At 40.9% G+C, this 27,962-nt stretch overlaps 1 protein-coding gene across 5 annotated transcripts in view; it reads right to left on the bottom strand.

Annotated features, from left to right (window-relative positions):
- The window catches only part of DENND5B (DENN domain containing 5B), a 188,972-nt gene that overhangs the window by 7,408 nt on the left and 153,602 nt on the right, over window positions 1-27,962 (bottom strand). For 3 of the 5 annotated variants that reach the window (XM_045873667.3, XM_045873668.3, XM_064591429.1), the window contains 7 exons: window positions 15,906-16,034; window positions 13,874-13,995; window positions 10,057-10,202; window positions 8,462-8,580; window positions 6,939-7,126; window positions 2,005-2,087; window positions 1,664-1,790 (listed from right to left, as the gene is read on the bottom strand). In XM_045873667.3, the coding sequence (XP_045729623.2) occupies window positions 1,664-1,790; window positions 2,005-2,087; window positions 6,939-7,126; window positions 8,462-8,580; window positions 10,057-10,202; window positions 13,874-13,995; window positions 15,906-16,034 (914 nt within the window). Of the gene's footprint in view, window positions 1-1,663; window positions 1,791-2,004; window positions 2,088-6,938; window positions 7,127-8,461; window positions 8,581-10,056; window positions 10,203-13,873; window positions 13,996-14,774; window positions 15,772-15,902; window positions 16,035-27,962 lie in introns of those variants that run through there. The other 2 variants (XM_045873671.3, XM_045873672.3) reach the window with 2 other exon arrangements.

Genomic DNA, 27,962 nt, shown 5'->3' with positions numbered 1-27,962 from the left:
ACCAAAATCATTACTTTATCACTGGTTTCAAGAAGAATTCCAGAGGTCCATGTTTCACAGTGGAACAATATACTCCCAGGAGTTTATTTTCTAATCTAGACTGCATTCCAGAAGGGTAGAAAGTTTACTCTCTTTAGAATACCTTCAAGCAATGGAAATTGGCAAAAAAGAAAAAAAACGGACTCCTCTGTCAAGACTAGAATCTTCTAGGAGTAACTAGCAAATATACAGTAGCCATTAAGATGGTGCCCTCTGTTCTGGTTACAGAATGGCTGGCTAACACTTTGCAACAAAATCCTTGAAACAGAACTGATTCAGGAAATCTGAGGAAGGGATATGTATACACATACCAGAAACAGGAGCAGTAAGATTCTAGGCATTCCGAAAGAAAAAAAAAAAATGCCTAGCTCTCTCAACCTTTTCTTTGTCTAAAAATTCTAAGTTGGATAAAATCAACTACTTCATCTAGACTATATTTACAAGACACAAAATGATTGATCACCCCTTTAAAAAAACTGGGAATTCTAGAAGAACTGCATACCAAAATAAAGATTACAAAGCTTATTTAGCAAGCTAGAGCAGCATACTCCAACAGAACTTTCTGTGATGAATGAGATGTTCTATATCTGCAAGGTTCAATTTAGTAGCTCCTAGGTTAAGGCAGGTGTGACTAAGGAAGTGAATTTTAAATTTAATTTACATTAAATCAGTTTAAATTTAAATAGCCACATGTAGCTAGTGGTTACCATACTGGACAGCATAAAGCTAGAGTAATCCTTCTAAAACAGAAGTTACATTAGGTCACTCACTCCTTGGCTCAAAGCCTTCCAATGACTTCCTATTTCAATCATGATAAAGACCAAAGTTCTTCCAATGACCTAGATGGCCCTAAAGCACCTGGGTCTGGCAGTAAACAGCCCTCTTCCCCAATATCCTCTTAGTCTCTTGTCTCCCTCACTCTGCCCCGTCACATTAGTCTTGCTATTCCTTGAAAAGGCCAAGCACACCACTCCCAGCTTGGGGCCTCTCCCTGGCAGTTCTCTCAGCCCCCAGTGTTCTTCTCCCAGATAGTCACATGGCTCGACTAACTTCCTTAGAGTCTTTGCTCAAATGTCACCTTGTCCACAAAGCGTATAACCACCCCACTTAGAAGAGCACTCTCCACTCCATGTCCTGTCACTCTGCTCTATTTTTTTCCACATCAAACATAGCTTTGTAACATATTAGATGAAATGCATACTTGTTATGTTTTTGTGCATTGTCTGGGTTCCTGTCCCCACCAGAATGTAAGTTTGTCAACCATAGAGATTTTTGTGTTTTACTTACCTCTTGATGTATATCTTTTTTTTTTTAAAGTAAGCTCTATGCCCAACGTGGGGCTTGAACTCATGACCCTGAGATCAAGAGTCCCATGCTCTACCAACTGAGCCAGCCAGCTGTCCCTTGATGTATATCTTGAGTATCTAGAATAGTGTCTGGAATATTATGGACACTGTAAATATTTGTTGAATGAATGAAAAGCAAAGATACTGCTAATTTGATATTTATTTTAAAAAATGTACTCCCTTGTTACTAACCCTTATTTGCTTAAACTCCTGTGTCTTCAAGTTTTCTAAGAAATATTTCAGTGACCTTACAATAATATACACCCGCTTTAATTTACCTATGAAGTCCCAGATGAAGACATTCTTGTGAAAGATGCGGGCAGATTTGAACCCATGATGGAAGACTTGTTCAAGTGCCACAACCAGTCCATTTTCTCCACACAGCAACACTGTGAGGCTTCCTCTCTGTGGAGCAAAACACACAGTGCCAAAGGATGATCGGCCGCATCTATGTTTAACAAGATGCTAGAAGAAGAGGTGCTGAGGACTGCTATGAAGCTTGTTTTTATAGCTATGAGAAAGCTTAAAGATAAAAATTAACATACCCTCTACTGCCTTATGGATCATGTGTAAAAATGGCTTTAAAATCCTATATATTAAGTTTTATAGATCATCATACCTCTTTTTCAGGTTTGTGAAAATGTTTCACAATATTATTCACAGCTTCTCCAATTCCTTCTTGGATCTGTCCAGCATTGGGTTCTGAAAAAATAATGAACAGTGCCTGAATTCTCATGCAAGGGAAATAAACTAAAGTACTATGGGGTATCACCTGTGTCCACCAGGCAGGGAACACTTCACCACAGCAGGCTGGCTTGTCAGGGGCCCAGTGAAACTTGCCTTAGGCCAGTTCGGCCCAGTGGGAGGCATCTTAGCACAAAGGAAAAGAATCCAACAGACTCCTAGATTCAAATTCCAACTTTACCACTTGCAATTTATAACCTTGGTTAGATGTCAAATTTCTTCTGAGTTTGAATTTCCTCAGCTTTAGCTAAAATAGGGAAAATATACACCTCATGGGTCACTGGGAAAGGTGAATGAGATATTACAGGTGTTATTCACCTGGCATGGTACCTGTCACAAAGTGCTAGCAAGATCCTGGATCTGAGGAGTGAGGTGGGAAAGACCCACAGCATCATTTGCAGGTACCCTCTTATCCTACCTACCTCTGAGTCCCTTAGTGGGCAGAGACCCAGGTTTGTGAAGCTTTGAATGGCTAACCTGAAAGCTGTGTTTTTGCTATCGTGTTGAAAGTAAAGGGAAGATGCCTGGTACACTGCGGCACCCGAAGCCCAGAACTGCTTGCTTCCTTTTCTGGTACTCAGTCCATTTGGACACTGCTTCATTTGCCACCCCCCGCCCCCCACACATGCTTAGGCCGTTCTTGGGGGAGAGCGTGGTGGGCTGCCTGAATGGGATCTAAACTGCCTTTGCTGCCCAAACCCCAAGAATGGTTAAAAAAATAAAAAGATAGTAAACAGATTTTAGGGATAGAAGTAGGTAGGTAACAAGAGAAAAAATTAAATATTTGGTAATTTCTTATGGTGATTAGCTATTAAATTTAATTTACATGTCACACCATAAAGGACAAACTACACATTTTAGTGTTTAAGAATCTTCGAATTCATACTGCTGGAGGATTTCTTGCATAAAACATTCTTCAGGTAGAACTCAAGTTTTTCTACACCAATGCATAAAAATTGTAAATGGGAACCTCTAATGATTGAAGGACTAGAGCATAGAGCTTACTTTAAAAAAAAAAGATATACATCAAGAGATAAGTAAAACACAAAAATCTCTATGGTTGACAAACTTACATTCTGGTGGGGACAGGAACCCAGACAATGCACAAAAACATAACAAGTATGTGGCCTCTTCAGCTGCTAGTTACTTTTTCCTTTCTCTAAATATATTTTTTTAATTTTTATTTTTTTAAAAGTAATCTCTATGTACAACGTGGGGCTCAAACTCATGACCCCAAGATCAAGAGTCATATGCTCTACTGACTAAGCCAGCCAGGCACCCTGAATATTTTCTTTTTTGAACAGGAAGACCTTGGGGCGCCTGGGTGGCTCAGCTGGTTAAGCATCTGCCTTCAGCTCAGGTCATTATCTCAGCATCCTCGGATTGAGCCCCATGAAGGGGTCCTGGCTCAGTGGAGCCTGTTTCTCCCTCTCTCTCTGCCTCTCCCCTTGCTCATGCTCTCTCTCTGTCTCTGTCTCAAATGAATAAATAAAATCTTTAAAAATAAACATGAAGATGTATTTTGAAAACTTTTATTCATTCTAAAATAGCACTGTACTAATCAGTTGTATTTTATTTTTAAAGATTTTATTTATTTATTTTTTAAAAGATTTTATTTATTTATTTGACAGAGACACAGCGAGAGAGGGAACACAAGCAGGGGGAGTGGAAGAAGGAGAAGCAGGCTCTCTGCAGAGCAGGGAGCCCGACATGGGGCTCCATCCCAGGACCCTGACCTGAGCCGAAGGCAGACGCATAACGACGGAGCCACCCAGGCGCCCATAAAGATTTTATTTTTAAGTAATCTCTAAACCCAACATGGGGCTCGAACTTACAGCCCTGAGATCAAGAGGCTCATGCTCTACCGACTGAGCCAGCCAGGAGCCTCTAATCAGAAGTATTTTAAAGCTGATTTATAACTTTTAGTTCTCTAAATATCACCTTGCACACACTGTGAGAAAATGCCAATTACCCATCTCTGAATCTCAGGTTATTTAAAATTTTCTACTTATTAAGGAAAGAAAATATGACCAAAGGTTAGGCCTCTTAAAACAGTAATATCCCACAAAACTGTGACTGTTTTAGAAGTTGTAATAATTTGGATGGATTGGGCTGAAATCTTTTAAGTCAGTCTTTTTTTTTTTTTTTTAAGATTTTTACTTTTTTATTTGACAGACACAGAGAGAGTGAGAGAGGCAACACAAACAGGGGGAGTGGCAGAGGGAGAGGGAGAAGCAGGCTTCCCGCTGAACAGGGGGCCTGACACGGGGCTCGATCCCAGGACCCTGAGATCATGACCTGAGCCGAAGGCAGACGCTTAACGACTGAGCCACCCAGGCGCCCCCTTAAGTCAGTCTTTTAAGTCAATTTAGGATTACATACAATAAATTCACCAATTTTAAGTGTGCAATTTGATGAGCTTTGACAGATGTATCATGCAACCACCACAATCATGATGTAGAAAATTTCCACCAACCCAAAAAGCTCCCCTGTGCTCCTTTTTCAGTCAATCCCCTTCCCTAGCTCTCAAGTCCTGGCAATTGATGCTCTGATTTCTATCATTATTATACTGCCTTTTCTAGAATTCAGTATAAATGGAATCATATAGCATCTAGTCTTTTGTGTCTGTTCTCTTTTAGTTAGCGTAATGCTTCTGAGATTCACCCATATTGTTAGATACATCAATAGTTCGTTCATTTTCATATATTGCTGAGAAGTACGCCACTGAATAGATATAGCACATTCTGCTTATCCAATCACCAGCTGGTGGATATTGGATTATTTCCATTTTGACTATGACAAATAAACCTCCTATGAACATGACATGGGGCTGCAAGTCTTAGTGTAGCTACATGTATTCACTTCTCATGAGTAAATACTGAGTGGGATTCTGTATCAATGTGTGCTAAACGTGTGTGCGTCTTTATAAGAAAGTGCCAAACTGTTCTTCCTTTGGCATTCCCACTAGCAGTGTCTGAGCATTCCACTGCTCTCCATCCTCACCAATATTTGGCATTACCAGTCTTTATAATTTTAGTTTTTCTAGTGAGTGTGTGAAGTCTACCTCTGAAGGCAACAGGGAATTATGAATCAGGGGACTACTTTGAGAAAGAGTAAGGGGAATTTTTAGACTATATCATTCTAATAGTTAATATACTGCCATGTGCTAATAAATGGATAGGGACTGAAAATATCTAAGGAAACCTCTTTGTTGGTAAACTGAAAACCTCTCAGGTTCTGTTATATTCTACTTATGGCTTTATTGTCTATAGCTGAAATAAAACCACTTCACTGATAAACTTCTGTAATTTTTCACTAATCATACTGCCTCTGTTTTAGTTTTTCTGTGGCTCCTGTAATGGATTACCACAAACTTGGTGACTTAAGACAACAGAAATCTATTCATTGTTCTGGAGTGCCAGAAGTCAGAAATTATCACCGGGCAGAAATCAAGGCAGGGCCACCCTCCCTCTGGAGGCTCTGTGGGAGCACATGCTCCTCACCTCTTTAAGCTTCTGGTGGTTGCTGGCATTCTCTGGCTTGCAGCTGCATCACTCCAATTTCTGCCTCCCTCTTTTAAGAATATGTGTGACCAGGGCACCTGGGTGGCTCAGTCGTTAAGCGTCTGCCTTCGGCTCAGGTCATGATCCCAGGGTCCTGGGATGGAGTCCAACATCGGGCTCCCTGCTCAGCAGGAAGCCTGCTTCTCCCTCTCCCACTCCCCCTGCTTGTGTTCCTGTTCTCGCTGTCTCTCTTTGTCATATAATAAAGTCTTAAAAAAAAAAAAGAATATGTGTGACTGCATTTAGGGCCCACCTAGATAATCCAGGATAATCTCCCCATCCCAAAATTCTTAATTTAATCATTTACAAAGATCTTTTTTCCAAATAAAGTAACATTTACTGATTCTGGGATTAGGATCTAATACCCTTGGGAGACATTATTCAACCTACTAAAGCCCACATTAGCATAAATTGGAAGTTTATGGTAGTATTAAAGATGGCATATAAGTATAGCATCCTACTCATAGATGTCACTCCTTTATAGTATTTTATTACTTCCATAGGAACATAGGGGTAGGGAGAGGAATTTTTAGATTTTCTCTTGGAATAAGGGGCTCTGGATAGCTAGATGTAGCTCTCTGGGAGTACTATAATAAGAACTGTCCTTATTCCTCCTTTAAGGTTGTTGTTTTTGTTTTTCAAGATTTTATTTATTTGACAGAGAGAGACACAGCAAGAGAGGGAACACAAGCAGGGGGAGTGGGAGGGAGAAGCAGGCTCCCTGCTGAGCAGGGAGCCCGATGCGGGGCTCGATCCCAGGACCCTGGGATCATGACCTGAGCAGAAGGCAGACGCTTAATGACTGAGCCACCCAGGCGTCCCAGTTGTTTTTTTAAAGTACAACCCACCCCACAACATGGGGCTTGAACTCAAAACCCCAAGATCAAGAGTCGCATGCTCTACTGACTGAGCCAGCCAGGTGCCCTTCCTCCTTTAAGTTTCAGTCAAAATATTATTTATTCACATTTCCATAGTTTAATTAAAACAGAGCATGCAGTTTTTGTTTGATTTTAATATCTAAATTCTTCAGGCTTTTAATTATTTGTTAATTCTTGCTGTATTTTTTCCCTTTCCTCTCTCCTCCCTCCCTCTTTCAAATTCCGTTGGCCCAAATTAATTTTCCTCAGCTTTCTTCTTTTTAATCTTGTCACAATTCATTAATGCAACAGTTTCCTCTGAAACGGCCACATGATGCCCACAACATCTGAGGCACACTGCAAATTTAACAATCAATGGTGGTACTTACTGGTGGTTTTTCCTGTCAGTGAAGTGATGCTCAGTCTCCGAGCTGAGGTGGGGGATTTCTGTTGGGGTGGAGTCCGACACTGCTTTACCAGATCCTCATCTGCCACTGAGGTCATCAATTCCCCAATAAGGATTCTCTCCAGGCTTCCATCATCAATGCCTTTCCCCAACCACCGCCCGCATGGGAACCTTGTAGGTCAGAAAAACAACTTCTCCATCACCAGCACTTTACTAGTTTTAATCAGAATTTTTAAAATGGCATCATGGGTGAAGCCCATTATTTTAGTGCCTATGGGTTGTTTTTTAAATTTTAATTTTAAAATTTCAAACATACAGAAAAGTAGAATCGTGTAACAGACACCATATTCTTTAATGTTTTGCTATATGCTTTGTTTTTATTTTGTGTTGAAGTATTTTATTATTTTTTTAAAGGATTTTATTTATTTATTTGAGAGAGAGAGACACAGCGAGAGAGGAAACACAAGCAGGGGGAGTGGGAGAGGGAGAAGCAGGCTTCCCACTGAGCAGGGAGCCCGATGTGGGACTGGATCCCAGGACCCCGGGATCATGACCTGAGCCAAAGGCAGACGCTTAATGACTGGGCCACCCAGGCGCCCCTGTGTTGAAGTATTTTAAAGTACATTCCATGCATCAGGACGTTTTACCCCTAAAAACACTTCAGTATGAATCTCTGAAAAATAAGGACATTCTTTCTTATATAGCCAGAAATTGTTATCACATTCAACCAAATTACAATGATTCAGTATTTTCTCATACCTAGTCTATATTAAAATACTGTGGTTAGTTCTGACAAGAATATTTTCAAACTAGAAGTTAATGTGGGAGATGAGTTATAGGAGAAAAGAGGACAATGTTTCCAAAGAGGAGTAGCAGCTGTAACTAGTAGAGTCCAAAAGATCCTTTCCTCCTACTAAATTACTTTAAGCTGCCTTTTTTTTTTTTTAAATCACAGTTATATCAGTCTTTTCTAACACTTGTGGACTAAGTATTAAGAGCAAACACAATCAATTTTTTAAAAGTTTTTTTGGTGGCAATTTTGTATTACATAAAAAGTAAAACTAAGGGGCGCCTGGGTGGCTCAGGTCATGATCCCAGGATACTGGGATCAAGCCTCCCCCAACCCGGAAACTCCCTGCTCAGCAGGGGGCCTACTTCTTCTCCCTCTGCAGCTCCCCCCTCCATTCATGTTGTCTCTTGCTTACTCTGCTCTCACCCTCAAATAAGTAGAAAATTAAAAAAAAGTAAAACTAAACCAAAAACCCTAAACTAAAATTCGAAGGCAGTGAGAAAGCTTCAGAAAGAAAACAGTTCTTTTTTTAAAGTTTATTTTTTTGGTAATCTCTACACCCAACATGGGGCTCAAACTCACCACCCTGAGATCAAGAGTCGCATGCTCTTCAGGCTGAGCCAGCCATGCGCCCCAGAAGAAAACAATTCTTAAACATTTTCTTGTCTAAAGAGCCTCAAAGAAAGAATTCTGAGCTCCCAAGGACATTTACTTACCTGTATGTATGTCCTGTGATCTCATTTCTGACCATGACACAATCCACTAGCCATTTGGCTAACAGTCCCGAGTTATCATGCCCAATCTGAACAGTGGTCAGCTTCCCCAAGTTCTGGCACTGGAGGGACAGGACCACAGGTTATTCAGAGCCTGATCCCACGCCCACTACCACTTAGCTTTGGTGGTGGCACTTTGGTTCCATTTAATTTAACAACTGCTGAGGACCCATCCTGCATAATGTGCTCTGCTTTGTACTAGAGAAATATATTCACATCTAATATAGCCCGTCTATGAGATAGGACACATATGGACATTAACTATCAAGTGAGGGGAGCCTTTAGGATGAGACGAATTTCAAGAAGTGGCGATAGGATCCTATTTAGATTCAGTCACAGTGAGGTCAGGAAATAACCACAGATATAAAAAAAATCACTGACACAGCTGTTTTTCTGTTTCTAATAAAATGCTAAGGCAGAACTGACCTCAACCCTTATCTACTAGAAGTCTTTGAAACTATCATAAAAAAAGTACAGTTATCAATGTCATTCCTGGCCATTGTTGGACAAGTACAAAAGAAAGCAATGATAAAAGTAAGAGTAAAAATAAAAGTCAATTAAATTCTGACTTTTAAATTCTGATAAAATATCACAGAACCCCCAACTGACTATGTATGGTTGAGAACATCAGAGCTATGAGTTCTTAAAGCCCTTGACTTCTTCGTATCAAGTGAGAAGGCATCATAGCCATCCAGGTGAGGGAGGAGGGCATCCTGAATTAGCTGTGGCAGGAAAGATGGAAAGAAGTAGGCAGAAATGAGAGAGTCTGGAAACAGTAACGACTGGATTTATAATAGAGTTTATGTTCCATACTTGCTAGTCAAAGAAAAGCCAAGGGTTTTAATCTTTTATACATAATGAGTCCATTAGAGAAATAGGGCTAAAACGGGCTCTTGGGTGTGTTATGACTGAGTGGAAACTGCTATTCCCAGACCCCAAGGAACACAATAGGACATTCAGTTAGAACTACTTCCCTCCTGAAACAAGAGCACGAGTTTGTCTTCTTCCTGCATGCCAGGATCAGCCTGCAGGGGGGCTCAAAGACAAGGGGAATATTTCACCAGCTGACACCTGAAAACTGACTACAATATTGAAAGGTATTTTTGTAGAATCACTCTACAAATGTCACCATGTGGTTTACAAGCCATAAGCATGGATGTCAGCTCTCCTGTCCTTTTGTCCAGATTCAGGCAGGGAGCATTTTACCGTAAGGAAGAGAACCACTGTGGGAAAAGCATTTACTAGAATATTCCCTACTTGCCTGGTCCTGTGCTAGGCATCGGCAATCATGGAATAGGACCTAGCAAAGCCCCAACGTATTCCATTGCAAGTAGAAAAATAGAGCTTAATAATTAAAATTATAGCAATAAAAAAAATAACTGTGTTTAAGACAATTTTAGGTGTATACTCACAAAAATAATCCTGCATGCTTGAGTACTCCTTTTATTATTTGAGGAAAAATGAAAAAGTAAAACTGGAATCCTTGTGAAGAACTATGTATGACATTTTCTGCTAAGAAAGGTATTGGCTGAACCTACCTCAAAAGTCATTTCGAGGAGGTTTTTGGGAATCTGCATTATTCCCGTGTCTCCTAGCTCTCCTGATACACAGATCCAAGGGTTCGATGTGATGATCGCATTGCTCAGTTTTTTGATGGGGATGATCACTGACCTATATGGAATCACTGAAAGAACAATGCTAAAATTAAGTAAAAAATTACAATAAAATTCTCCTGATAATAAAGCAAATATGTATTAATGACTCTGCTGGCTTTCATAGGTAGTTTGCTCATTATGATCTATCAAGATATACTTAAATAAAGAGATGAGATCGCCTCTTCCAGTCTAGAAAGATGAAGTCCAGTTTATAAATCACAAGTCTCAACACTTTTGATGGTTTCCATGGCATATATATCACCAGGTATGCATGGCATGCAGAGTATCACCATGGTGATATATATAACTTCTACATTTACAAAAAAACAATCCCAGGCATTAACACCAGAACTGACTGCTATACAGAATTTTCATTGCTTTAACATTTTAAATTTTGTTCTAAAATCAAGTATATAAATGAACATGGTTACTGATATGGTTTCATAGGTAAAAGGGGGTGAATGACTTCTTGGACACTATCCTCTTGTTGCTAATTTTCTCAGGCAATGTTTCAGAACGTTCTCATCCCAATTTTTTTAAAAAAATATTTTATTTATTTGATATATAGAGAGAGACAGTGAGAGCAGGAACACAAGCAGGGGAGTGGGGGAGAGAGAAGCAGGCCTCCCGCCGAGCAGGACTCCCGACGTGGGGTTCGATCCCAGGACCCCGGGACCAGGACCTGAGCAGAAGGCAGACACCCAACGACTGAGCCACCCAGGCACCCCATCCCAATTTTACACCATGATAAGCAAAGCCAAGAGTAATAACCAATGCCATTCTGGACCCAACATAAAGTCTATAAACCACAATTTGGAAAGCTATCGAGGCCACTCAGGAGGTACAAGAGGAGCCCTGCGGAAAGAATCAAAATGTAGAAAGAAATCTGTGTGCACTTTTCCTTCTGAAGGCTCTTCAAAAGGCACACCACTAGATGTCACTGTCCTATCACCATCTTTTGCTCAAACAGGATGGCTCGCTATACATTGTGCACTCCCTCCATCCTCTTTTAAAAATGGGGATGGCTCAAACACACTGGCGCATTTTTATCCCTCAGAGTCATGCATGGTTTTTTTTTTAAAGCAGGGAAGAATCAATTTTTGTTGGTATCCTTGGGATTTCTGCTCCTTTAGTCCTAAGAAGGGGTATTAGAAACCCTCCTTGAAAGATCTACACATAGGATGATACACATTTATTGGACAAGGTGCCCAGATACAGCCTCAGAAAATGAGATCGTGGTTCAATGCACTCTTAGATGAGGAAAGTGAATGGGATAAATGGTTCATTTCCCTAATTTTACATAAACGACTTTCTTTATGTTGGGTGAATAACCTCCCTTTCTGTCTTTTCATTTTGGCTGAAGGAAAGGAAAATGTCAGAGGAAAGGCCATACTTTCATGGTTTAGTAATCATCAGAATCAAATGGGTTTAGCAACTGAAAGCAGAAGAGGTTAGTGCAAGATTTTATTTTAGGTGCCAGAGGCTTCTTTTATTCCTTTCACGGAGAGGATTAAAAAAGCTGCAAAAAAAAAAAAAAGGGTTTAGGGTCAGCAGTTCTGAGGCTGCAAAGGGACCACAGATGCACAACAGTGATTACATAGAATAAGGAGAAACATTATTAAACTTAAACTATTTCTTTCAGAAAGATCTTAATTCCTTGAAGAGTTACTTAAATGAAATCTATAGATATAGGCAGGATCTTAGAAATCCTAACTACCTCTGCTATTTCTTCTCTTTTAAAACTGCATATCTTGGCTTTTTTTAAAAAAAGAAAGAGAGAGGGAGAGAATCTCAAGCAGACTCCCCACTGAGTGGGGAGCCCCGACACAGGGCTCGATGTCACAACCCTGAGTTCATGACCTGAGCTGAAATTGAGTTGGGTGCTTAACTAAGCCGCCCAGGCACCCCTAACATCTTAGCTTCTTATACCAGCAGTAATGTACTAAACTGACTGATAGTTTAGATACTAATGGATAGTTGACAGATATTACTGGTTGGCCCAATACCCAGTTCAGCTCCAATTTTCCTTGTCTGCTTCTATCAGAAAATAGAAAGCCAAAACCTACAAATTTTTGACCAGTGAAATGTTATATTTATTGGGATTTCTTAGAAAATCCCGTTTTTCTAGCACAGGTTCTGCCCTTTCCTTCTTGGCACTCCTTCCTGCTAGAAGGTGGATTGAGAATAGCCACCTTGTGACCACGAGGTGATCAGCACACACTGAGGACTGTCTAGGAAGAGAGGGACAAAGACTCTGGGTCCATGAACGTACTATGGACTATCTTGAAACTTCTCATTATATAAGAAATATGAAACCACCTATTTTTTTTAAAGATTTTTATTTATTTATGTGACAGAGAGAGACACAGCGAGAGAGGAACACAAGCAGGGGGAGCGGGAGAGGGAGAAGCAGGCTTCCCGCTGAGCAGGGAGCTTAATGTGGGGCTTGATCCCAGGACCCTGGGAGCATGACCTGAGCCGAAGGCAGATGCTTAACGACTGAGCCACCCAGGTGCCCCGAAACAACCTATTTGTTTAAAGCACTGTTTTCCAAGTTTCTGATTCTTGCAGCAAAACACAATTCCTAACAGATAGAAGTAAAAATTCTCCAAAGTGGGGAGTGAAGAGGAGCTGCTGCACATAAGCATTAGTACTGGTGAATAGAATAAATGCTACAATTTGACTTTCTATCAAAAACACATATCCAGTCAGCATTTACTCCCTCTACAGACCGACATTATTCAGTGAGGTCTTGAAGTCTTTCTGAATCATCAAAGTTTAATGATGTTCACAGTTCTATACGTTTATTATGGTATGCTGATTTTAAAAATTTTATTTATTTATTTATTTTAAAGATTTTATTTATTTGACAGAGAGACACAGCGAAAGAGGAACACAAGCAGGGGGAGTGGGAGAGGGAGAAGCAGGCTTCCCGCCGAGCAGGGAGCCCGATGCGGGGCTCGATCCCAGGATTCTGGGATCATAATCTGAGCGGAAGGCAGATGCTTAACGACTGAGCCACCCAGGCGCCCCCAAATTTTTGGTGTTTTATGTAAGATACTGGACCATTTGTTTAATAAAACATTCTTTTTTTTTTTTTTTTTTTTTTAAGTAAGCTTTAGGCCCAACATGGGACTCAAACTCATGACCCTGAGATCAAGAGTTGCACGCTCCACAGACTGAGCCAGTTAGGCGTCCCTAATCAAACATTCCTTTTTAACATCCAGCCCATTTCCTCCTGCAGACTGGGCTTTCTGGGAAGCAGATGAAGTCAGAAATCAGCATGCAAGATATTGCTCCTGGGATCACCACGTGGCTGAGAGAGAAGCTGAGCTGTGACGCAGTCACAGTGAAGTCCTCAGCTGATTCCATAGGTAAGTTCTGGAACAGCCCTATGATAGTCCTAGGATGCTGGCTGGCCCTGCTAGGAGGGATCATCTTGAAGGGTTGGGGGTGGGGGGGAAGGTAGTTTGTTCTGGTGAGGCCCTCCCCACAGGGGCTGACAGCTGAGGGCTGCCTTCCTGCAGTCCTCCCAGCTGCTGGGGCACAACCTTCATTCCTAAATAGAGGTCTGCGGCCAGCCTCACTCACAATGTCTATCTCACTTTACTATCATGTATCTCACTTTGAAAAATATAAACTCTTATTCCATTAGTTGCCTGAGCAACTCTTCACTTAATAGCCAGTTCTCCAGACTTACTGATAGTGGTGAACACACTGGTGAAGCAGAAGTAGTCAACCGCATTGAGGGAAAGAAGATGGTAAAGAAACTGCTCTCTTTCTTCTTCACAGCGTAGAAAAGCGTAACGCTTATAAAGCTTCCTAGGAATGGGTAAGACAAGCACAAAATAATAGTGTATTTTTCACGCTTTTCATTATGTCTGGCACTAAAAATAAACACCTTCACTTAGTCAAAGCCAAATACTTTAATTTTACTTTTAGGACTCAGTCCTAAGAATATAATACGAAGTACGGGCAAGGTTTATTCACAGATGTCCGCTAAAATGTTATTTGTAAAAGGAAAAATGTATCACGGTATATGCATATATTGGAATACTGTGTGAGCATTGAAAATAAAGTTTATGAAGTGTTTTAACAACAACAAAACTACTACTAAAAATAGTAATTTTTATTAAGCACTTACATTTAAGCACTTTTCCAAATGTTTTATAGTTGTTGATACATTTAATCCTCATGATTACCCTATGAAGTAAGTCTACTAGCATTCTCATTTTATAAATTAGGAAAACAGAGATACAAAAAACTTAAGTATCTTGTCCAAAGTCATTCAAATAGTAAATAGTAAAGGCAGTATTTGAACATAGCCATTCAGTCTTCACAGCTTAAACTCTTATGATATAGTGAAATGTCTATAATACACTAAACTAAAAAAAGGATGATACTGGGGAGCCTGGCTGGCTCAGGTGGAAAAGCATGCAACTCTTGATCTTGGGGTTGTGAGTTTGAGCCCCAAGTTGGGTGTAGAGATTACTTAAAAATAAAATCTTTAAAAAAAAAAAAAGGATACTGAATTGTAAATACAGTATAATCTTAACTAAGAGAGCATGCATAGAAGAAAGTACAGAAGAAAACATGAAATACTTGGTATTTACCTTTATATAGTGGGATTTTCTTCTTCTTTAAGTAAGCTGTATACCCAACGTGGGGCTCGAACTCATGACCCAAGATCAAGAGTTGCATGCTCTATCAACTGAGCCAGCCAGGTGTGCAACTATATGTATGTATGTATGTATTTGTAAGTAAACTCTGCGCCACATGTGGGGCTTGAACTCATGACCCTGAGATCAAGAGTCGCATGGCTCTACTTACTAAGCCAGCCAGGTACCCCCAGGCACCCAACCTTTATGTAGTACTTTATGTACTTTGGCCACAGTGGCCATGACTGATTTATAACGGGCAGGGATGGGTGAGGGGAGTAACCAGTTTCAGAGAATAAGATCAGGTTCACAGGTTATACCTCACTTTGCATTCTTTATCAAACCTACTCTTTGGACATTATGACTCATCTTAAAATGCTCCAGGGGGTAAGTAGCCCAATCGATGATGTGTACAAATGCAAAACTACAAAAAGAATGTTACCATGATGAGATTCCAACACACAGTCTTGAGATTTTTGAGATCTTTGTTGAATTTTTTGCATAGCTTTGCTCTAGAGACCTAAGTCCTCAGCCTTCAAATTAGGTCTAACATATATATTATATAGATGATGCATTTTATCTAAGAGGGTTTCTTGATGGAGTAAAGGGAAACCTATTAAAACAGTTAACAATTAAGTAACATGCATTTGATTGCTGTCCTGGCTCTAAACTATTGAATGTAAGCATTGGCAAGACTCTCAAAAGAAACCTGTTAATGCGGACTTTTTTTTTGCTACTTCAGGTTTTGTTGTGATCTTTATGATATAAGGTTTACATAAATTCAACCTATATTTTGGATATTACTGTCAGCTTGTGTGGACTAGTTAGCTTTTTTTCTGGTTGAGAACAGAGCAATCTGGCCTTTGGCTGTCAAGTATGGTGTGTCCTCCCAGGTAAAATCAAATACTATGTCAAACCATGGAGTTTCCAACGCACATGCCTGTTAGAAAGGAAGAACACACATGCACAGGAGTCAGCAATTCATGCTTAAGCTGCCAGTCTGCCAGCTTATGCAATCTGCTTTGCAGACACACAGGTCACAGAAGCAGAAATGTCTAAGAGGCTGTCTCTTACTTGGTGAGCAGCTGGTTGGAGAGCAACTGCTTGAGATGCTGGGACAAGAGCTTCTTTTCTAGAGACAGTCTTATCCATGCCCGAGCTCGTCCGACGTCAGTCTTGATCTCACTCATGTTCTGAATATGCCTACAGAACAGTAGCAACAGCAAAGATGTAGATCCTAAGAATAACCTTGAGCTGGAAAAGAACTAAAGCATTACAGCACTTTGCTCAGAACACTTCTTTCATACTTAGCAGAAGTGTGAATGGGTAATACACACTTTATGTTGATTAAACCATTCAAAGGTTCCATCTGAATCATGAATTCAATCCCACATCAGAATTACATTACAACATGTGTGCACAGGCAACACCCTCAGATAAAGCAGTTAACACTCGTTTATTCTTTCAGATTTTATTATGTTCTTGTTTCAGCCTCATGGTTACCTGTAACCTGGCAGTTGATTATTCTTGACCCTTAGGAAAATAAAAGTAAGTTTTTATTCAAAATAATTTGTCTAGTTTGACTATCTGTCACAACTTTAATCCACTGACTTATTTTTCAAGTAGTTTCTGGACAACATATGGAAAATATGAAATCTTACTTTCCTTGGCACTTGAAGACTGCCCTTTTTTTTTACTTATAAATTCAAAATTCCTTTTTTTTTTTTTAAAGGTTTTATTTATTTGACAGAGACACACAGCCAGAGAGGGAACACAAGCAGAGGGAGTGGGAGAGGGAAGAGCAGGCTTCCCGCGGAGCAGGGAGCCTGATGCGGGGCTCGATCCCAGGACCCTGGGATCATGACCTGAGCCGAAGGCAGACACTTAACGACTGAGCCACCCAGGCGCCCCTCTTTTTTTTTTTTTAAAGATTTTATTTATTTATTTGAGAGAGAGAGGGGGGTAATGAGCGCAGGAACACAAGCAGGGGGAGTGGGAGAGGGAGAAGCAGGCTTCAGGCCAAGCAGGGAGCCCGATGCGGGGCTTGATCCCAGGACCCTGGGATCACGACCCAAGCTGAAGGCATATGCTTAACAACTGAGCCACCCAGGCGCCCCATAAATTCAAAATTCTTAAGCATTTAAAAGACTTTGAAAATTGTGTGGCCACAGAAGAAATCGTATGGTCAAACCCCAACTGAACGTTACATGTATGTATAGATTAATATTCTGTGTGGAAGTCAATGCTGTACCCAGAAGGACTGAGTTTATCTTACCTTTTTTTTCTTTTTTAAAAGATTTTATTTATGGGCGCCTGGGTGGCTCAGTTGGTTAAGCGACTGCCTTCAGCTCAGGTCATGATCCCAGGGTCCTGGGATCGAGTCCCGCATCGGGCTCCCTGCTCTGCAGGGAGCCTGCTTCTCCCTCTCCCACTTCCCCTGCTTGTGTTCCCTCTCTCGCTGTGTCTCCCTCTGTCAGATAAATAAATAAAATCTTTAAAAAAAAAAAAGATTTTATTTATTTATCTGACAGAGAGAGAACGACAGCGAGCACAAGCAGGGGGAGCAGGCAGGCAGAGGGAAAGGGAGAAGGAGACTCCCCACCAATCAGAGAGCCCGACATGGGGCTCAATCCCAGGACCCGGGGATCATGACCTGAGCCGAAGGCAGACATTGCACCAGCTGAGCCACCCAGGCGCCCCTGAGTTTATCTTCCTAAATTATTTTCCTCCTAAAGGGGAAGAAGGATTGGGCAGGAAGGGCAAGCCTAAGGGGCAGGGTAATTGTAAAGCCACTACAGTGAGTCACTAAAAAGTCTTTGTGATTGTGACCCACCATCCCTTCCTCTGATTTTTATGTCCAGAATGACTCATCCTAGCTGTAATAAATATTACAACAAACCCTTTTCTCTAATGATTCTAAGAATTCAGAATAAGGAATATCCTCCCTGTAAAATATACACATATTCTCTCTCTTTTTAAAAATATTTTATTTTTAAGCAATCTCTACACCCAACATGGGACTCAAACTCATAACCCTGAGATCAAGAGTCACATGCCTCACCAACCGAGCCAGCCAGACGCCCCTCTTTCTTTCTTTTGTCCTTTTCTTTTCTCCCTTTCTCCTTCCCTTCCTCTCTCTTAATCCTTGGATCTAAAGATTTAGGCCCTCATGCCTCAGTACTGATATGTGATCAAAGATTCTTGATAAACGAGATGCAAAGCACTGTATCACATTACACAGACACACTGACGAGGTGGCTTAAAAACAAGTCAGAATGAGGAATTAAAAGAAAATTATGTTGCCATTTTTGTAGGTCTTAGCCAACCTCACCTCATTTCTAAGAATTTTTTTCAGAATTTATGACACACTGATTTTATCTGTAAAGGGCTTATTCCAGTATACATGGTCATGAAGAGAGAAAGCTGTTGTCAGGCAAGCCGCCTCATAGGCTCTGGTTCTTACTGATGGTGCTGGCAGTGGGGGGACACTTGACAACCCAATCTGGCACCTATGAAGCATGAGCCTATGAAGCGCACTGGATCTTCCTCTACCCTGCTGACATCTCCCAAATGATGACACAGCTGACTCAAGGCCACACAGAGAAAACGCTCAGGCATTTGCCACTTAAGAGTTCAACAGTATTTATAAGGTACCCCGTGAGTGTAGTGCCAAGGAGGAGCTCACGTAACTGAGGAATACCAAGCTGGTTCAAAGTGTATTCACTGAAAATGAATCTACACTAGGTTTGATAAGCACTTGCGTTGTATAATCTCATCCTCAATATTCTTTCTATTCTAAAACAGTAAAATCGGGGTACCTGGGCGGCTCAGCTGGTTGAGCGTCTGAATCTTGATTTCGGCTCAGGTCATGATCTCAGAGTCCTAAGATCAAACCCTGTGTCGGCTCCACGCTGGGTGTGGAGCCTGTTTAGGATTCTCTCTCTCTGTCTGTCCCTCCCCTTCCCCCCAATCCTCAAAAAAAAAAAAGATAAAAATAAAAAAAAACATTAAAGCCTACTGAAATAAGTTTTATGTTGGCCTTAACCAAGTTATCTGGAGACATGGTAGGTAAGAATGACAAAGTGAAAAATAATTATAATTTGAAAAAACAACCTACGTTTAAGGAAAAAGAGAAGGACTGGGATACATAATGTGCAGTCTATTTTAGGTAGCAATCAGCATTCCCATCATAAAATTATTTACGCTAGTTTTATTTATTTATTTATTTTTGGAAAGAGGCATGGGAGTTAGGAGATAAGGCCTCCAGACTCTTCTCCTCAAGCCCATCTTATTCATTGGCACCAGGGAAGTAACTGTTTAAAATACTGGCTCCTTAATATAATTCCTTTGTTCCAGAACCTTCAAAAACTCGTAGGATACAGTCTGAACTGTACAGGCTCACATTTAAGACTTACTACTCCTCAGCCTCAACATATCTTCCTAGTCAAAAAAATTCCATTCCAGGGCGCCTGGGTGGCTCAGTTGGTTAAGCGACTGCCTTTGGCTCAGGTCATGATCCTGGAGGCCAGGGATCGAGTCCCACATCGGGCTCCCTGCTCGGCGGGGAGTCTGCTTCTCCCTCTGACCCTCCCCCCTCTCATGTGCTCTCTCTCTCTCATTCTGTCTCAAATAAATAAAATCTTTAAAAAAAAAAAATTCCATTCCAGACAGCTGACTCATAAGACTTTACATTCCATTACCTGAAGTACTTTCTTCTTGTTTCCCTATTTGATTCTATTCGTGTCTGAGACCTCAGCTTCTTCTAGATACCTTTCCATGACGACAACAGGCTTCCATGACCTCTTCAATGTATGAAATCCTATAGTCTAATTTGAATTTGCCATGTACAGCTTATTACTTTTCTCATTCTCTCTTGGTATACATTTTTCTCAGCTTGTAAAAACTCCCTGGGAAAAGGAGCCCACTATTCCTTAGCAGCCCTGCAGACTTCTTTGTACCCTATAGGGCCTAGTACATAATAGGAGCTCAAAAACTCTGTTGCTTTGTAAATATCTATCTAACTTTATGCTTTAACAATTTTTATGTGTTGTGTTATTACACTGTAATCCAAATCTATTTTTTTTTTAAAGATTTTATTTATTTAATTGACAGAGAGACACAGCGCGAGAGGGAACACAAGCAGGGAGAGTGGGAGAGGGAGAAGCAGGCTTCCCACTGGGCAGGGAGCCCAATGTGGGGCTTGATCCCAGGACCCTGAGATCATGACCTGAACTGAAGGCAGACGCGTAATGACTGAGCCACCCAGGTGCCCCTGTAATCCAAATCTATTAAAAAATTAGCTGTGCACTTATACCATTTGAATCTGCTTTTAACTGGAATAATTTATTGATAACTACAATGGAATTCAACATATTATACAAGTATTACTTCCAAAAGAGATCCTGTTAATTCACAGAAAAGCATATATGGCATGGCTTAAATATCTTATTTACTTGATTTATTTCTAACACTGCTACAAAACTGTATAATTTAGAAAAAAATTTTTCAAAGATTTTATTTATTTATTTGACAGAGAGACACATAGCGAGAGAGGGAACACAAGCAGGGGGAGTGGGAGAGGGAGAAGCAGGTTCCCCGCTGAGCAGGGAAACCGATGCGGGGCTCGATCCCAGGACCCTGGGATCATGACCTGAGCCGAAGGCAGACGCTTAACGACTGAGCCACCCTGGCGCCCCTAGAAAAGTTTTTTTTTTTTTTTTTAAAGATTTTATTTATTTGACAGAGAGAGACAGCGAGAGAGGGAACACAAGCAGGGGGAGTGGGAGAGGGAGAAGCAGGCTTCCCGCGGAGCAGGGAGCCCAATGTGGGGCTCAATCCCAGGACCCCGGAATCATGACCTGAGCCGAAGGCAGACGCTTAACGTCTGAGCCACCCAGGCGCCCCTATAAAATTTTTTTTTTAAAAAGATTTATTTATTTATTTATTTATTTATTTGAGAGAGAGAGAATGAGAGACAGAGAGCATGAGAGGGAGGAGGGTCAGAGGGAGAAGCAGACTCCCTGCTGAGCAGGGAGCCCGATGCGGGACTCGATCCCAGGACTCCAGGATCATGACCTGAGCCGAAGGCAGTCGCTTAACCAACTGAGCCACCCAGGCGCCCGAAAAGTTTTTTTAAAAAAGATTTTATTTATTTGACAGAGATAGAAAGAGCGGGCGCACACACAAGCAGGGGGAGTGGCAGAGGGTGAGGGATAAGCAGTCACCCCTTGAGCAAGGAGCCCAAAGTGGGGCTCGATCCCAGAACCCTGAGATCATGACCTGAGCCAAAGGCAAAAGATTAACTGACTGGGCTACCCAGGCGCCCTTAGAAAAGTTTCTATGTACTTTGTCTCATTTGATTATCACAAAAACGAGTGAGAAGGAGATCATTATTTCGCTTTAAGGATGAGAAAACAGAGTAACTGAGACTAAGTGATCCATTCAAGGTCACAGAGATAATAAATATTGTTCTAGAGATGTCATCCATTTTCTACCAATTACATTTTCCTCACACTCACATTCTTGGAGAAGCTCCCCTTCCCCAGACCCAGAATACACGACTCTACTTACCACCATGACCTATGGCCCCATGATCCTAATCCTTCACTTAGAATGGACTGAGTAAGAGGAACGTGCTGAGCTCACTAGATTTTCTCTCAGAAACTAGGAATTAGTATACTGGAAGAAAACCAAGTTAGTTTTTGTTGAATGCTAAAAATAAGAAACAATGTTAAAGCCAGGGCTTGGGCAAGCATATGCACAATAAAACAGAAAGGGGAAGGGAGGGGAGGGAAGGGGAGGGGAAGAAGAGCAGATGTGAAGGGAGAAACAGCGATGATTTGCTTCCAGTGAGACAGAGTAATCTGTGACAAGACTGTTAGCAGCCACAGTTTCTGTTCTTGGATTCTGGAAGACACCCTCATATATCTCCAATAAATCCATCCCTTTTTACTGAAGTGGGCCTGAATGGGCTTCTGTTCCCTAAAACCAAATGATTTCTAAGAGTGGCAGTACCTCTAAATTTGAATCCACATTTCCTGAATCCAAAATCAGTGCTTACTTCACAATATGTATCATTAACAAAACCCAGTATTGTTCATTCGTTCGTTCATTCATTCACTCACTTAAACCTGGTATTATTTATTAGAGAAATTAAGGATTAGCTGATTTTAGTTTAAGTTCATATTCTGTACAGACATAAAAATTCCTCAAAATATTCCTTCCCAGGGTAACAAAATCAATCATAACTACTTAATTTTAGTGTAGAATAAAGCCAGATACCATAAGCATGTATGTACACATTATTAGTGAAAAGATAAGAAAGAACTAGCTAATTTACCCTCAGGTAATTTATTCTCATCTTTATAAATACAATTTTTCTAGGATCTACTTAGACATCCTGTTCATTTGTTTACAGAGTCAGAATACCCAGACTTGGATTATAGTATTCACAGTCTCCTTGGTCATGTAATATTCTCCTGAACTCCTCAACATCAGTTACAATATCATTAAGAAAAAAAGTCTATTTGAACAGTTAGATGACATGTACATGGCTACTCTGGAAAGAAATTGGTAATATTGGTAACACCATGATAGTATCTTTTAAATGCAGAATCTGTATAATTACTTACTGTCCCCAGCCTTTCTCTATGGAACAAAAAATCATTCTACAATGGACAGTCTGGTGATACCTGGCATCTACGAAGGTTTTGGGGAGTTGTCTAAGATACTAAGACAAAGGGGAAAGCCTTTAGATATATCTGTCCTGGACTCAAAGCTAAGCAATCTGGTGCCAAGACTCTTTACAACTATGAGGACTCAAAGTGCCATGTCTTTTTGCCTCAAGAGATAAACCTGGAAAGACAGGAGGTACCAACAGAGACATATGCCCGAGAGAGAACAGGAACTCAGAGAGGTATACTAATCCTGGAAAATTGGTTTTTTCTTTAATTGTCTAGACTGAAAGAAATCAAGGTTTATTTTATTTTTTTTAAAAAAGATTTTATTTATTTGAGAAAGAGAGACAGACAGAAATAGCAACAGAGATAGTGACAGGGATAGCGAAAGAGAAGAGAGAGAAGCAGGCTCGCCACTGAGCAGGGAGCCTGACGTAGGGCTTGATCCCAGAACCCCGAGATTATGACTTGAGCTGAAGGAAGGGCCTTAACCGACTGAACCACTCAGGCGTCCCTATAAATCAAGGTTTAGAATATTCCTTCGGTGTTTTTCTTTAAGGAGAAAACATCTATATCAGCTATCCAGGTAATGATTAGGGACTAAAATGAAGCACTTGTCAAGAACCTGAAAACAGGGAAATAATCCTGTCCACTAAGAGTAAAACTCTAAAGTAAATATATCTTGAATAAGAACAACAATGTATAAAACGCCATCTTAAAGGGCCAGAATGGAAGCAGAGAAAAGGGAGAGACAACCACCGGCAGTGTTTTCTTCAGAGCTTCCTGAGATGCTATCAGTCCCAGGAGCATGAGGATCACTAGTGTAGAGCTGGATGATTAGGCTTCCACATCTCTGCTTCTGAAGATAGCAAGCAATCTTCTGATTTTTATCTAGCTTCCAGGCAGAGAATATCCATATTGGTGAATTCAAGTCATCTGGTTAGGGAAATAATGTTTTGGTTTCACTGGCTTCCTGTGACTCTCTCCTTACGTGGTCTAGATGTGACCAGAGTTGACAGATGACCGAACTCCAGCCCATTATTTTTACATCTCTCTTAGGTATCTGAAGTAAATGTCTTGGTTAGTAGGATTCAGTATCTTAGAATCTGACTACATTTTGGTTTACTAATTATTTGGTTTCTGAGCTCATAAAGCTGAAGAGACTCTAGCATATGGACTATGAAGACCTCGAAAGAGTGTGGCTATGTATGCCAAAAGAAACTGGGAAGTCATACCCATCAGAATGGCTATTGTTAAAAAAAAAAACCCCAGAAAATAACAAGTGTGGGTGAGGAGGTGGAGAAATTGGAATCCTTGTGCATTGCTGGTAGGAATATAAAATGGTACAGCCGCTGTGGAAAAGAGTATGGTCGTTCTTCAAAATATTAAACATGGAATTACCATATGATCAAGTAAATCCACTTCTGGGTATTTGCCTAGAAGAACTAAAAGCAGGGACTTGAACAGATACGTGTATACCCACATTCTCAGTATTCACAATAGCCAAAAGGTGGAAACAACCCAAATGTCTACTGATAGATAAATGAATAAACAAAATGTATATATGTAAGATGGAATCCTTACCTAAAAGAGGAAGGAAATTCTGACATGCTACAACACGGATAAACATTATAAACATCTGATAATGAAGATTTCAAAAAGTGTAAAACTAAGTGAAAAAACCAGATGCAAAAAGCATGGTTCCCCTTAAATGAGGATAGGCAAATTTACAGAGGCAGAAAATTAAATAGTGGGTGCCAGGGGCTGGGGGAGAAGGGAGAATGGGGAATTACTTATTTATTGTTCATTGGGCAAGGAGTTTCAGTTTGGGATGACAAAAGTTCTGGAGATGGACAGTGGTGATGGTTCCACAACACTGTGAATACACTTAATGGTAGGTTTTATGTTTTATGTATACACATAAAACATATATAAAATTATTATATATGTATTTGTCACCCATTCTCTCACCCACCTCCCCTCTGGTAACCATCTGTTTGTTCTCTATAGTTGAGTCTAGTTTTTTTGGCTTGTCTCTTTTTTCCTCTTTGTTCATTTGTTTTGTTTCTTAAATTCAACATGTAAGTGAAATCCTATGGTATTTATCTTCTTCTATTTCGCTTAGGATTATACTCTAGCTCTATCCTTGTTTTTGCAAATGGCAAGGTTTAATTCTTTTTTATCATTACCACAATTTTTTAAAAAAGGGGCATGTGGGTGGCTCAGTCAGTTAAGCATTTGACTCTTGATTTTGGCTCAGATCATGATCTCGGGGTTCAGCCGGGAGTCTGCTTACCTTTGTCTCCCTCTGTCGCTCCCCCCTCCCCGCTCACAAGTGTGCTTGCTCTCTCTCAAATAAATAAATCTTAAAAAAAACAAAAAACAAAAACATAGAAAGAAAGCAGAATCTATGTGGTGGGTATAAGAATGTGTTCATTGTAAAATCTTTTGACTTCCTTGTACAGTTAAAATTTTTTATGATAAAATGTTAGGGGAAAAACCCTGAAGTCTTTTTTTGGCAATGCCGTTCTACCTTATGAAACACTTTTTGAAAGCAATCAACCACATTTTTTCTTTTTAAAGTAAACTCTATGCCCAATGTGGGGCTTGAACTTGGGACCCGAGATCAAAAGTTGAATGCTCTACCGACTGAGCCAGCCAGGCACCCTGCCAACCAGTCAAGTTTTATTAAAAGCATCTATCATTTGGTCAAAACATCATTTTAGGATACTTGGGGGTCTTTTTTCAGATTTTTTATAAGACAAAGACTGAAAATTGAAAGCCAAAGTAACCCTTATGTGTTAAGTCACAGGACATCGATTTTTCAGTTGAGTATCCTAAACAAATAGAGATTTAGTCAAGGTTATACTAAATTATATTTAAACTGATGTGCACCCTACACTACTGCTGACTTGTCTGTGTCTACTCATGGTTGGTATTTTCCTGGCAATGTGGCAAAGGCTGAGAGCCTGCATCTAGTTAGAAAGAGACCTGACCTATGGTCAGGAAACCTTAGTTCTAGTTCCATTTCTGCTATTAATTGGCCATATGGCCAGGATGCTGGGGTAGCTTAGTCAGTTAAAGTGTCTGCCTTCGGCTCAGGTCATGATCCCAGCGTCCTGGGATCAAGTCCCGCACTGGGCTCCCTGCTCGGTGGGGAGTCTGCTTCTCCCTCTCCCTTTGTTCCTCCCCCTGCTTGTGAACACACTCTCTCTCTCTCTCAAATAAATAAATCAAATCTTTTTAAAAAAAAATCCAAATCCCTTGCCCTGGCTGGCAGAGCTGACTTGATTTGACAGCATTATCTTCTGCCATTGTCCCTCATATGTTCCTCAGCATGCCTGCTTTGCTTGTTGCCCTGGAGCCTTTTTCTACCTATTCCCCTCACCTGATAGCTTTCCTCTGATACCTCCAAAAGAACTTCCACAGGCTAGCCTCCTTCTTGTCATTTGCATCTTAGTTCAAATACTGCTTCCTCCAAGAAGCCAGCCCAGATCATCTGTTATAAAGCAGCTACCCAGGGCGCCTGGGTGGCTCAGTTGGTTAAGCAACTGCCTTCGGCTCAGGTCATGATCCTGGAGTCCCGGGATCGAGTCGGGCTCCCTGCTCGGCGGGGAGTCTGCTTCTCCCTCTCCTGTTCCCCTCTCTTGTGCTCTCTCTCTCATTCTCTCTCTCAAATAAATAAATAAAATCTTAAAAAAAAAAAAAAGCAGCTACCCAGTCACACTTGTTCACACCCCTATTTTAATCCTCTCCATAGCAGTTATTTGTTCTTCTAACATTACTTTTAAACTTCGTGAGAGAGGCAATCTATCTGACATTGAAAACTATTGAATTGCTAGTAAGTGTTAATGGAGTCCAACACATAATTGGTGCTCAATTAATTGTTAAATGAAGGATTTGCCTATTTTATTTTATTTTTATTATTATTTTTTTAAACTTAGCATGACACACAATGCCCTTTATTTTTTAATTTTTTAAAGACTTTATTTATTTATCTGACAGAGAGAGACACAGGGAGAGAGGGAACACAAGCAGGGGGAGTGGGAGGGGGAGAAGCAGGCCTCCCGCGGAGCAGGAAGCCCGACATGGGGCTCGATCCCAGGACTCTGGGATCATGACCTGAGCCGAAGGCAGACGCCTAACGACTGAGCCACCCAGGCGCCCCAAGGATTTGCCTATTTTAAACTCTGTGAGTGTGCATGAGGGTGTGTGTGTGTGTGTGTTATGTGTGCTTATCTAACATTTTTGTTTATATCTTTATATCTTTACCTGATTCAACTGGCCAAACTATTCAATTATTTTGGTTACAGTTTCGGAGCTTTAAAAAGGTGGTGATTGCTAAGATACTTTTTACTAATCAACTTAATTTTAGAATATAGAACAGAAACTTAAGAAGTCATATTGCTTAGCTTCTTTTTACAGATGTGGAAGCTCAGGCCCAGGCAGGTTAAGTCTAGGACCATATCACCAATTTTACTTTTAATATTTTATTTATTTGACAGAAAGAGAGTACAAGCAGGGGGAGCGGCAGGCAGAGGGAGAGGGAGAAGCAGTCTCCCCACTGTGCAGGGAGCCCGATGTGGGGCTCAATCCCAGGACCCTGGGATCATGACCTGAGCTGAAGGCAGACGCTTAACTGATTGAGCCACCCAGGCATCCCTCAAAGTTGTTTTCTAAAAAGACTTCTGGGACACCTGGGTGGCTCAGTCAGTTAAGCATCTGCCTTTGGCTCAGGTCACAATCCCAGGGTCCTGGGATCAAGTCCTGTGTCGTGCTCCCTGCTCAGTGGGGAGCCTGCTTCTCCCTCTCCCCTCTGCTCATGCTCTTTCTTGCTCTCTCTCTCAAATGAATAAATCAAATCTTAAAAAAATAATAAATAATAAAAAGAATTGTCTGTGAGGTATATGTATACACACACACGTAAATAAAGTTGGAAGCAGAAATAAATGTATATGTATATATATGCATGAGTAAGTATACACATATTTGTTTCTAGGCCTATTTTGGGTTCTTTAGATTTATTACCTCACTGAATCTTTTTATTTTATTTTACCTTTTTTAAGATTTATTTTTTTGAGAGAGAGAGAGCATTGTGTCTGTGTGTGCGCACGCGCGCGTGCAGGTCAGGGGAGGAGCAGAGGGGGACGACGGAGAGGGAGAGGGACAAGCAGACTCCGCACTGGGCCCTGACACGGGGCTCAATCTCATGACCATGAGATCTTGACCTGAGCTGCAACCAAGAGTCAGACACTTAACCAACTGAGCCACGCAAGCACCCCTCACTGAATCTTTACACCAACATTTTGAGAGAAAGACTGTTACTATCCCATTTCAGAGGTGAGAAAACTGGGAGCGTAAGTAACTGTCTGGGGCTATAGAGCTAGTACATGGCAGAGCTGAAACAGCAACCTCTGTAGGCTGGTTCCAGAGCCTGAGGTCTTAACCAGGAAGC

The sequence above is a fragment of the Mirounga angustirostris genome, unplaced genomic scaffold (genome assembly GCF_029215605.1).
Source record: "Mirounga angustirostris isolate CCGP_5_RB_7025 unplaced genomic scaffold, mMirAng1.0.hap1 SCAF_5, whole genome shotgun sequence".
Lineage (NCBI taxonomy): Eukaryota > Metazoa > Chordata > Mammalia > Carnivora > Phocidae > Mirounga > Mirounga angustirostris.
Note: the sequence above shows the minus strand (reverse complement) of the source record. Positions and strands in the feature narration are given on the sequence as shown.